The sequence below is a fragment of the Lethenteron reissneri genome, chromosome 8 (genome assembly GCF_015708825.2).
Source record: "Lethenteron reissneri isolate LAM-NWPU_2019-01 chromosome 8, ASM1570882v1, whole genome shotgun sequence".
NCBI lineage: Eukaryota > Metazoa > Chordata > Hyperoartia > Petromyzontiformes > Petromyzontidae > Lethenteron > Lethenteron reissneri.
In genome coordinates this window covers 8883849-8896251 of record NC_083786.1, presented here as the reverse complement: position 1 = coordinate 8896251, position 12403 = coordinate 8883849, and the positions used below count along the sequence as shown (strand labels likewise).

Below are 12403 nucleotides of genomic sequence, written 5' to 3'. Positions count from 1 at the left end.
GCCCCCTCGCATGCGTGGGTTTTCTCTGGGCGCTCCCACATGTGTCATAATAATAACAACATAAATCGTACATTGAATGAAAACATCTTAAAATAAAAAAGTAAATTCAGGACCTTCACGAAAGTCCCGAATTGACTTCAGCTTCGCTTTCCTGGATAAATAATTAATATGAATAATTCACTCGTATAAACGAGTGGGTTGACATGTGGCTGTTACAATATGCATGTATGTATGTTGAACTTCTTACGCATCGTACGTAGCCAACCGTGCTAATCGAAGGTGCGGGGGGAGGGGAAGGACAAGAAACTGAACACAAAACGCAGTTCTAAAGAAACACATCTTCAATCTACATGATGATTTAAAGTGCACAGCTCCAGTGGCTACTGAATATATATATCAGAAGGAAGAGCGTTCCAGACGGCCGCAGAAGCGCATCTGAAAAAGCACAATGCAGTGACCGCCTTTGTTCGATGGCTAGACAAAATATAATTCGTGCACAATGTAGAGCATGCCCGCTCTATAGCATGCCCATGGCAGCCAAACACATGCACGCACACACGCGATTCAATGTTCGAACAATCGCATGACCACAGTGTTTGTTCGCACGAACAATATCCTTTATTTAGCCTTGAAGACTGTAGGTGCAAGTGCTGTTAGCGAGCGGCACCTATGAAGGCCGGCACGGCACACGAGAGGGTGGGTGGCCAACACCACGGACTTTGTCTCCCCAGTGGCGATGTTTACACACCGCACCAGGTACTCATTTGCGGCTGAGTCGACCTAGGGCAGGCCCTGGATCAGTTCAGATAATCATCACCGCTGTTGGCCATGAGCGGGAGTTGGACTCGGGTAGCCGGGTTTGTAGCGGAGCGCGCTAACCACACGCGCCCATAACAAACACGCACATGCCTACACACACACACAGCCCTACGTGTGCACCCCACACACCCGTAACACATGCTTTGCATGCAAGCCGCTTGTGTGACCACTGGATCACTCTACAGCAGCCGTGGATGACGGGACCCGATAGTGGAGAGGAGTGGGGCATCAGGAAGAACCAGGCAGACGTGTGCTGCACCCAGAGTTGCGCACAGCTGCCAGCCAACTTTGACTTCTGGGCACATTCCTTGAACAAGACCGTCAAGGAATAACGCGTGCATGTGCGTGCATGTGCGTGCATGTGCGTGCTTGTGCGTGCTTGTGCGTGCCCGACTGAATGTGTGTGTGGGCGTGCGTGTGGGGAGCGGTAGTGCAGCGGTTAGCGCGCTGCGCTACGAACCTGGCGACCCGGGTTCGATTCCCGCTCACGGCAAACACCAGTGACGATTGTCTAAACCGGTCCTGGGCCTCCCCTAGGTCGACTCAGCCTCAAATAAGTACCTGGTGCGGTGTGTAAACATCGCCGCTAGGGAGACAAAGGCGGCCGGGCGTGGTGTTTGCCACCCACCCCCTCGTGTGCCGTGCCGGCCTTTATAGGTGCTCGCTAACAGCAACAGTCTGTTCAGGCTATGGGGGGGATCTTTGTGTGTGTGCGTCTGTGCACGTGGGTGTGTGCGTGTAATTACAGCTTTGTTATAAGTGAACCAAATCCTGGGCCTCCCCTAAGTCGACTCAGCCTCAAATGAGGTGTGTAAAACATCAGCACTGGGGAGACAAATGCGGCCTTGCATTGTGCTGGCCACCCACTGGCTCGCGTGCCGTCCTGGCCAAGCTTAATAGGTGCTCACTAACAGCACTCGCCTCAACAGCCTGTTGAAGGCTATACGGGGAATCTTTGTCTTTGTGCACACATGCGGTTGCGTGTATGTATCTATGTATGTTGAACTTCTTTCGCACCGTACATAGCCAACCGTGCTAATCGGAGGTGCAACAAACTAAACACAAAAATAAATTAGTTTTAAAATTGCATGGGTCAGTTGAGGCTCTACGGGATATCTTTGTCCTTGATGGTGTCTTGGTTCAGGTCTCCCCCTCCGCCTGCCCAACTCCGACCTGCCCTCCCAAACCCTGCACCAGACTCTGAGTAAGCACACCTGGCCGAGTGCACTGCGAACGAACTACAGATGTTCACGTGGTATTTTATTTTTATTTCCTCCAACATTTGTGGTTCCTTACTTCCCAACGTATTCCCAACCGTGCTCTCGGCGGTCACGTCGCAAGCTGGATAATCCATTTGGAAATCTCGCAAGCAAAGTGCGTAACCCCGAGTTGTCAGCGAACAGCTGTGGAAGAGATCCCTCCCAAACAGTTTTCCCACGGAGGAAGGGAAACGAAAAGGAAACGGGCGGAATTTTCCTAAATCTTGTTCTCGTAGGAGCGTCATTTTTTTTGTTCAGTTTAAACCAAACATCACTCGTGTGCAGTGTGCATCGATGCAATTTGCACTGGAATGGAGATGTAGTGGCAGACACGGAAGAATGAATCGACTGCAGTTAGAATTAATAAAAGCAAAGCAAGCGTGAGGAAGACACAGCAATGGCTCTTTAACTTAAACAAATATTTCTAACAATAAAAATCTGTAATGGTCAATGGCTCGTCGATGAATCTCCATCATGTTTCAGCTGTAACTCAGTGGCACGTACGGATGACCAATCATCCGACGCGGGCGGTATGCGTCAACTTAATTTGCAAAACGCAGAAGGATTGCGTCCAGTGAAGTTTATGAACCAGGTGAGAACTCAAAACGACCGCCAGGATGGAGCTTCATTCGCAAGAGCGACCTGGGTACGGACCGATGATTGCAAGTTTGAGACTCGATGAACGGAGTCCGAGGAACTGCAGTTTGCGGAAAACCGGGCCGATATAAAACTCGCACAAAACCACAGCGCACTGACAACAACGTGCTGCACCCTCCCATGAGCCGCGGGTTGGCTACGTGCGGTAAAGTCGCGTAGAAGGGAAATAATAAAATAATAAAAATAAAAAAGAGGTTCGACAAACGTACGTGCAACAACGTAGCAATATTTCGATTTAAAGCTTTCGTGACTGCAGGGATTCATCTTCTTGGTTCTTTCAATGAAGTCACGTAGAATGGAAATAATAAAATAATTTAAATAAAACATAATAAAATAATTCTCACGACATTTCGGCCACAACGCAAGCAGCCGTCCTCAGGTGGAGAACAGGTCTGTCGAGAAGACGTCATTCAGAGTCATTCAGACTCTGTCTTCTCGACAGACCTGTTCTCCACCTGAGGACGGCTGCTTGCGTTGTGGCCGAAACGTCGTGAAAATTATTTTATAATGTTTTATTTTTATTATTTTATTATTTCCCTTCTACGCGACTTTACCGAAAGAACCAAGAAAACGTAGCAATAAATGCAAGTGAAAATCCCGCTGCTGTGCTGTCAATCGCTCCGTGCAAAAAGTCAACAGATGCTTCCAGCTGTTGAGCAATGGAGAACGCGATTACGCAGAGCGTCGAGGGGCAGCCAGAAGCCAGCGTAGGCAGATATTTTTCCGCGTCCGGCGAGAGGAAGTTGGACTTCTTGGCTCCCCCCCCCCTCCGTCCGGTGAGAAACCGATCCCATCGGCTCGGAGCCCCCGTCCATACGATGACAGCAGTGGGGGGAGGGGGGGGGGGAGTTCGATATTGGGGCAAGGCCAACACCGGTGGAGAGAGTGTTTATCTGAAGCGGTCCTGGTGCTACTCGAGCTCGACTCGGCCGTAAATGAGCACCGCGCCTGGTGCGGCTTTGTGAGCGCCGCCGTTGGGGAGACAAAGGCGGTCAGGCACGGTGATGCCCTCACCACTACTACCCCCGTGCGCACTGGGACGGCTTAAAACGCCGCGAGTTGGCGCAGTGGGGAGCGCAGCTGGTAGCGTCTGTTCGTCTTCCCAGTCAACCCATGACACCTGGGTGTCACGTGACCTCCTGCCAGCGAGCCCTCGATACTTCACGCGAACTCAAAGTGCACTTAGCTTGGCTCAAGCGTCGTGGTGACGTCACGGCGTTTTAGTGGCGAACGGCAATTGTTGTTGTTGTGTATGTGCTTGTTTATACGAGTCAACCCAGCCTCAAATTAATACCTGGTATGCCACTGAGGACACAAAGGCGGATGGGTATGATGCCGTGTCGGTCTTCATAGCTGCTCCTCTCTAAACACCCTTGCCCCAACAGCCTTTCAAGGCTACACTGGGGTTATACTGGGGATGCATACGAGTGAGCGAGTGAATGAGTGAGCGAGTGAGTGAATGAGTGGGTGGGTGTGTTCCGCACCACGTCGCTCTTGGACGTGTAGAGCCGGTCGGCCAAACTCTCGAGCGCGATCCACTTGACGGGCATCTTGGCGATTCGGCCCTGCCGGTAGTAGTCGCCGCTGTAGATCTTCTTGGAGAGGCCGAAGTCGGCGACGCACACAGTCATGTTCTCGTGCAGCCTGCGGCCATGCGGGAGACACGGGGTGAGCGAGAGCGAGCGGGTGGGCGAGCGGGCGGGCGGGCGAGCGGGCAGCAGAGCGAACGGGAGGGTTCAACGGCGGGTGTGCGGTGTGGTGACGATGCGAGAGCAAAATGAGCAAAAGTTTAGTACGACAGTGGGACATCTTCTTGGTTCTTTCGGTAAAGTCACGTAGAAAGGAAATAATAAAATAATAAAAATAAAACATAAAATAATTCTCACGACGTTTCGGAGGCAACACAAGCTTCCGTCTTCAGGTGGAACCGTCACAGCGCGATAGCTGTATCAAGTAAGAGTCTCTTACTCTTACTTGATACAGCTATCGTGCTGTGACGGTTCGACGTGACTTTACCGAAAGAACCAAGAAGATGAATCCCTGCAGTCCCGAAAGCTTTAAATCAGTGGGACATCGTTCGCTGTGACTGTTCAGAAATGGAGAGTGGGCTCGGGCAGGGTGCGTCGCCAGAAGGGATGACGGCCGGTGGTGAAGGGAGAGGGAGGAGGTGGGCGATGGTGGAGACAGGGAGGAGGTGGGCGATGAAGGACAGGGAAGTGGGCGATGATGAAGTTGGATGAGATGGGCGACGAAGTGACGCATCCGCCACGACGACGGCACGCACTCACATGCAGTTGCGAGCGGCGAGGTCGCGGTGGATGAAGTTCTTGCTGGCGAGGTACTCCATGCCGCCCGCGATGTCCACCATGAACTTGACGAGCGTGTCCAGGGGCACGAGCTGGGCGTGACGGGCGGGGGTCAGGGGTCAGGGGTCAGCCACCGCGGGGGGGGGGGGGGGTTGGTGTTGGTCAAGCAGGGGAGGATGGGAGAGAATAGGGAGATGATAGGAAAAAAGAGGAAATTGGGGAAAAAGCAGAGGGGATGGGATGGGAGATGATAGAGGGGGGAGATGATAGAGGGGAGAGATGGGAGGTGGAAGGAACAAGATGAGAAAGATGGGGGATGTGAGAGAGATCGACAAACCAGTAGATGACATAGGTATAAGTGGGAGAGGGGAGATTGGGGGAGGGGAGAAATTGCGAACGAACAAGGTTATTCATATGTCCTGTGCTTACCAGTAAATAACGTACGGTGCGAAAGAAGTTCAACACACGTACATACCTGGCTCTGCTGCTTCACCAGCCATAGACAGCTACGTGTACACCGTCTGTGTAAACTAGGGACGAGCACGCATGAAACGTGCCTTTGTGGCACGCAGAGACGCGAGGCGAGAGGGGGGACAGCACCTCCGATGAGCATTGTTGGCTCCGCACGGTGCGACAGAAGCTCAACGTACGCACGCACATAAGTTTTAGCGAAGCGAGAATTCATCCGATGGAGCGGGCGGGCGTCGTCATCGCTGCGGGTGAACTTTTCACGACACAGACGTCTCGCTGGTAGAGGTGGAGGGAGGGGGTGGCCTGCTCGGTCTGGGCGAGCCTGTCCTGGCAGACCGCGTGCTCCTGGCATCTAAAGATCCCTCGTATAGCCTTAACAGACTGTAGGGGCAAGTGCTGTTAGCGAGCACCTATGAAGGCCAGAACGGTACACGAGGGGGTGGGTGGCCAGCACCACGCCCGACCGCCTTTGCCTCCCCAGTGGCGATGTTTACACACCACACTGGGTACTAATTTGAGGCCGAGTCGACCTAGAAGAGGCCCAGGACCGGTTCAGATAATCGTCACTGGTGTTGGCCGTGAGTGGGAATCGAACCCCGGGTCGTCAGGTTCATAGCGCAGCGTAGCGCTAACCGCTATACCACCGCTCCCGGCATCTATACCACCCCCACAAGGGCTCGGGGGTTCGTGCGGCCGCAGTGGCGTATAGCGTAGCGTGGTCGGCGGGGAACTAAACGGGGCTTCCCTGGACGACGGGCGCGCGCGAGTGGTGGCGAGCGGCGAGTGGCAGAGCCTCACCGTGGGCTGGTTGCTGATGCGGGAGCGCAGCAGGAAACTGTGCAGGTCCCCGTGCTGCATGAACGGGATGACGACCATCGGACGCGGCATGCGGTGCTGCTGGGACATCTCCATGCACACTCCTGCCGGGCGGGCACCACACGCGTCGCGTCAGATACCAGATGAGGATTTTGGGGCTCCGATTTTGTTTGATGGTGGTATCCCCATGTAAGGGTCAGCAGCGCACTGGACTTGCAATCCAGCGGTTGGCGGTTCGATTTGTTTCTTAGATTTTGTTGCCGTGCCGTGGTTTGAGTAAATAAGCGAGTTAATCGACAGCGACGCCGAGGATGATCGAGGAGGACGAATGGCTCGGAGTTCTGTGCGCCGAGCCAGCGCCGCTGTTCGCGACCAGAGGATTGGTCCTCCCATCGTGCCTTGCTACTATGTGAAATGAACGAGCTGCAGTGTGACCTGTTTGGTTACATGGTGCCTCCTGAAACTATTGTTAAGGTGGCTTGGGAAGACAAAGGTCAGAGGTCAGAGCACCGAGCTGCCACCAATGAGAATCCTGGGTTTGAACTCCTGGTTTTAGCCGCCCATGAGTCCATTGGGTCCTCAAGTGCGGTGAATTGTTAGTGTCAGCCTGGTCACCAATGACTCACATAGACACTCATAGACTCACATAGAGTTCCATAGACTCACATAGAGACCCACAGAATCCACAGGTCTCAACCTTGATTTAACTGGATTCTCAAATGTGGGGAGTTTTTGGTGTCAGCCTGGTCACCAATGAATCAAACAGAAAAAAAACCTCCACTATCGGCAATTTGGATTTTTCGCCTAAGTTAGCAAAATGTACAGCTCTGAGAATTAAACATTTCGGTTCAACGGTCAACTGTCAAACCTCATAGCAGAGTGTGTGGGAAAGCACGATGCCTGCAGCGTAAAGGAACAAAAATTGAGTGAAAGGTTCGGTGAAAAATCCCTTCCCACGGTCATTCTCTAACACAGGGGGCGGGGCAATGCAGCGCTCTGCGAGATGTCTCAATGGATTCTTCGCCTCATGACACAAAGCCAACAAGAACACAATGCATTGGAGGCAGTAGGGGTGGAGGGGGTGGGGTGGGGAATTACCAAAACATGTAAATAAATATCCGTTACAATAAGCGACGAGGACGATGATGACGACACTAACGGTAAGGACAACTGCGATGAACAGGATGACGGTGGTCGCGCGTTACGTAAAGGATCGGCCCACGTTTCACTCCATTGCCCGACACCAAAACGTTCTGCTCTTACAAAACATTGCGAGGATGATGATGACGACACTAACGGTAAGGACAACTGTGATGAACAGGATGACGGTGGTCGCGCGTTACGTAAAGGATCGGCCTACGTTTCACTCATATGTCTGATGCCAAAAGGAAGTGTGCAACAGCTGCTCTCTGATGACTTGAACGCAACATTTCCCAAAGCCGCTGGGCAACCGGGGGAACTTACGGCGCAGGGATGGCCCACTTGCGGTCCAGCATCACCACTAAGGCACAGGACACGGATGCCCACGGATCCGTGAGCCACAAGGATCCCTGGGTTCAGCCCCCTCCCCCCCCTGCCGCCCCCCCCCCCCCCGTCCTCCCACACCGTCCCCTCCCCCTACCCTCCAGACTGCAGTGAAGAAATGTTATATTTATTTTATGTACATAGTTGTACCTTTTAGGGCCACAGCGCTGTTGACAAATGTGTCATGCTGTTTTATTTGTGTTTGTGCGGTCACTGCCAACGCAGCAGCAGCAGCAGCATCACAATTTAAATAATTACTTAGTACGTATTTCAACGCTCGTTTCCTGTCAGTCAATGGACAGCATGCAAGTCCTGTCCGATGTACTCTTAGGTTCTTTCGGTAAAGTCACGTTAGATAAAAAATAATTTAAATAAAATAATAATAAATAAATATTAATCAATTAAATCACGACGTTTTGGAGGCAACACAAGTCGTGATTTAATTGATTTATTTTCATTTACTATTATTTTATTTTAATTATTTTTTACCTACGTGACTTTACCGAAAAAACCTAAGAGTATGAATCCTTGCAGTCACGAAAGCTTCAAATCTAGAATCCTGTCCGATTTTGTTTTCGGGTTCTACCGCGCGTTGATCGGCACCGTGTCCGAAGTTTCGCTCCACGTACCTGGAAGCTTCCTTCTAAAAACGGAGGGAGCTAAACATCGGAAACCGTTGCCGTTATACACTGTATGTATGTTGAACTTCTTTCGCGGAGTGCGTAGCCAACCGTGATAATCGGAGTTGCGAAATATTCCGTTTCTTCCTTAATTATTGTTACAGATCTTTTTCTTTTACAAAAACATGACCGGTTTCGCGGGCAGCACGGATAAAAGCGAGCGGTTCCCTTCACGAAGGGGACCGCCCCCTGGGGGCAACACTCACCGGGCCGCGAGCCCTGGACGGCTCAAACCTCACGTGATTACCGGGCGGAACCTGGCAATTGTTCACAACCTCTTATAATTGTAGCACGGTTGGCTGCGTACGGTGCGAACGACGTTCAACACTCGTGTACATACACGTGCAATCGGGGCCTTAACGTGGGACGCTTGGTTAATGGCCTGAACAAGCCCCTGTGCTTGCCAGTAAACAACGCAGCGCTCTGTGTGGCTCTGATGTTTCACAAGGTATGACAGCCACGTGCATACATTGTGTAAACTAGGGACGAGCGGAGCACGTTTGAAACGTGCCTTCGGCATGCGGAGACGCGAGGTGAGAGGGGACGGCACCTCTCCGATTAGCACGGTTGGCTACAGACGGTGTGAAAGAGGTTCAACGCACGTGTACGTACGTACAATCAGGGCTTAACGTGGGAGCTCGGTTCACGGCCCCGGGGCCAGTACCCTCCCCGTACCCCGGGCGAGCGGGCGAGCGAGCGGGCGAGTCGGTGGGCGGGCTGGTGGGCGGGCTCACGGGATGAGCAACTATTTTCTCAGGCCCGTGGCCCCGCGATGGATCGCAGTCACATTCCCACGTTGCGCAGCAGCCTGGTTGCTTCACGCTGGAACGCTGCAAGGCGCCCAGGAGTTCCCACGGCTCTCCCCGGACCTCCTGGGACGGAATGCTCGCCGGGCTTTTGTGCTTTGCTTTTTTTTTTCCCGGGCCAAATACAAACAGACGACCAGCGTCGTCCGCCACTTAGAGCTATCGCTGGAGTAAAAACTTTGCTTTATCGAACGATCGTGATTTATCCATCTTCGTTTTATTGTTGTAGCCATCATCATCGTCATTGTGATCATTGGTCAGAAGCGATCCACTGCTGTATAAAGGCCTTCCCGAGCCATCGTCATGTCTCGTGGTTCTTATAATGACACACTCTACCTGTTTTTTTCATCATCATCATCATCATCAATCAGCAGCAGCCATAAAATAAAAACATTGTTTATAGTAGTCATATGTGTAGAATCCACAGATGCATCCTTACCAATAGACCCAGGACATTGGGGTGATCAAATTCATTCATGCAGACCGCCTCGCTCAGAAACTCCTCCATCTCGTTCCGGGAGCAAATGTCCACTGCAAAAAAAAAACAACAAAGATCCCCCGTGTAGCCTTAACAAACTTTTGAAGCAAGCGCTGTTAGTGAGTAGCACCTATGAAGTTTCCAGCCCAGCACGTAAGGGGGTGGCCAGCGACATCATCAGGCCACCTCTGTCCCCGCAGCGCTGATGTTCACACACCAACAAGGCGCTCATTCATTTAAGGCAACTGATATTAGCCGTGACAGAGCTTGCTGACCGTTATATCACCGCTCAACAGGCACACACACACAGATACACACAGAAGGAGGCAGTGTGTGTGTGTGTGTGGAGGGGAGCAGAGTGAGGTGGGAGCGGAGAGACGTAGGCAGTCAGGCAGACGGTGAGGTGAGCGTGTGCGACCTTGCAATTAATCTGGGATTGCAGAGGAAAGCCGGTGGAGTGGTTGGTAATCGGGGTGATGTGCACGTGGCGGCGGTGAGGGGGGGGGGGGAGAATGGCGGCCTTGTTTCAAATGGAGCCGTCACGTCTCACTCATCGCGAGGTAACGAAGCGAAGTGGCCACAAGCCGGCGCCAGGATTGGTCTCACGAGCGCCGCTAACGAAGCGACTTCAGCGCCACGCTGTCGTGCATTTTTTGCCGTCGCCAAATATTACGACGTTTCATGCATCTCAACTGTCTTATTTTGAGATTTAAAAGGTAGAAAATAAAAATAGGACAAACCCTCCGGCAGTTACTTGTGCAGGCAGGCTCTCAGCTGCGCTCAGAGGTCATAGACCATGGGATTTTCCCCCAACTGCTAAATCAAGTTTGGGCGAAAATCGCACCAGTATACATTCATCAGCGGCAGTGATTTATCCAGCGCCGGACTTTTAAGGCCTCCCCTAAACTGCCGCCGTCTCTCACGGTATCCGCTCCCTTCGCTGGCTTCCTGTCGCCAGCGGGGTCAACTACAAGGTCGCCTGCTTTTGGTCGTCCCCCTGCACTAACAGCTGACGGTGGAACCCTCCGAGGCAGCAGCAGCAGAGCGACTCACAACCTACTCTCTACACCGAGGACCAGGACCGCCGTTTAATCGCTGGCACCAGAGTCACACGGCAACCACGCTGCTCACCACTCCACTGTAAACCGCTCGCTCCCACCTCTGCGCCACTCACACACCCCAAAGGCAGGCGGAGGGGGAAAGTTGTTATGTTTTTTCCTTCTTTCTGTGCGACTGTTTTAATCTGAAACAGACACTCCTGCAGGAAATGGGGAAACGCGCCGTGATTTGCAGGCAGGGCTCGGGTAAAGGCGTGCATATGTGCGCGCGTGGAAATGTGTGTGTACGTGCATGCGTGGAAATGCGTGTGCACGTGTGTGCGTGGAAATGCATGTGCACGTGCGTGCATGGAAATGCGTGTGTACGTGGAAATGTGCGTGTACGTGTGTGCGTGGAAATGCGTGTGTACGTGGAAATGTGTGTGCACGTGTGTACGTGGAAATGCGTGTGTACGTGGAAATGCGTGTGCACGTGGAAATGCGTGTGCACGTGCGTGCGTGGAAATGCGTACGTGCTTGGAAATGCGTGTGTACGCGTGTGCGTGGAGTTGCGTTTGCACGTGTGTGTGTGTGTGCACGTGAAAATGCATGCGTGTGCACATGCGTGCGTACGGAGAAATGCGTGCGCGTGCGGAAATGCGTGCGCATGTAAAAATGTGCGTGTGTAAATTCGTGCGTGTGTGCATGCATCCGTGCGTGTGTGCGTGCGTGCATGCGTGCGTACATTTCATGGTCTTGACGGCCACCTTGGTGCCCTCGCTGCTGGCCCCCTCCCTCACGAGGCGGCCCTCGATCACCGAGCCGAACTCGCCTGGGGAGAGGGAGGGCCACGTCGTGGTGTTAGGGGGGGGAGGAAACAAAGACAAAGGTCCCCCCAGTGTAACCTCCTAACAGACTGATTGGGGCAAGTGCTGTTCTAGCGAGTAGCAGCACGACGCACGAGGGGGTGGGTGGGTGGCCGGCATCACGCCCGACCGCCTTTGTCTCACCAGCGGCGATGATTTACACATCGCACCAGGTACTGATTTGAGGCCTAGTCGACCTAGGTGAGGCCCAGGACCAGTTCAAATAATCGTCACAGATGTTGTATTATTAATTATAATATTTGTCTAATTAATTAATTAATTTGTATTACACAAATGGAAGTAGCGTCACGAGTCAAATGTCTTCTCAAACACGAGCAGTAACTTTCACACCACTCCCCAGACCTTTTTTTTCCGAGAAGACCCTGGGATTTCAGAGGCTGGGTTTCCTGGTATGAATTCTACAAAAACAAAGCGTGCGCTTCCAATTCAAACATTTCAACTTTAAAACAAAAACAAGCTTCGCCGAGCTCATAGATGCTCAAAAATTCTCCCTCTACCCATCATTTCCCACCAGTCGTGGAAGGGGAAATGAAGTTATTTTTAAACATCTCAGCTGCCAAAAGATACCACTCACTCATACTTCCCCCCCCCGCCACCACAACACATCCCACCCCTCCCCCTGATCCCAAGAAGAGGATGCAATTTCTGACGATCGTTTTACGG

At 52.4% G+C, this 12403-nt stretch overlaps 1 protein-coding gene across 1 annotated transcript in view; it reads right to left on the bottom strand.

The window, feature by feature from the left end:
- Positions 1–12403, bottom strand: part of LOC133339020 (tyrosine-protein kinase Mer-like) — a 71370-nt gene that overhangs the window by 8254 nt on the left and 50713 nt on the right. The window contains exons 13-18 of the mRNA XM_061547154.1: positions 11599–11685; positions 9778–9869; position 9197; positions 6311–6432; positions 5024–5133; positions 4220–4379 (exon numbers count right to left, since the gene is read on the bottom strand). Coding sequence (XP_061403138.1) covers positions 4220–4379; positions 5024–5133; positions 6311–6432; position 9197; positions 9778–9869; positions 11599–11685 — 572 coding nt within the window. The remainder of the gene's footprint in view (positions 1–4219; positions 4380–5023; positions 5134–6310; positions 6433–9196; positions 9198–9777; positions 9870–11598; positions 11686–12403) is intronic.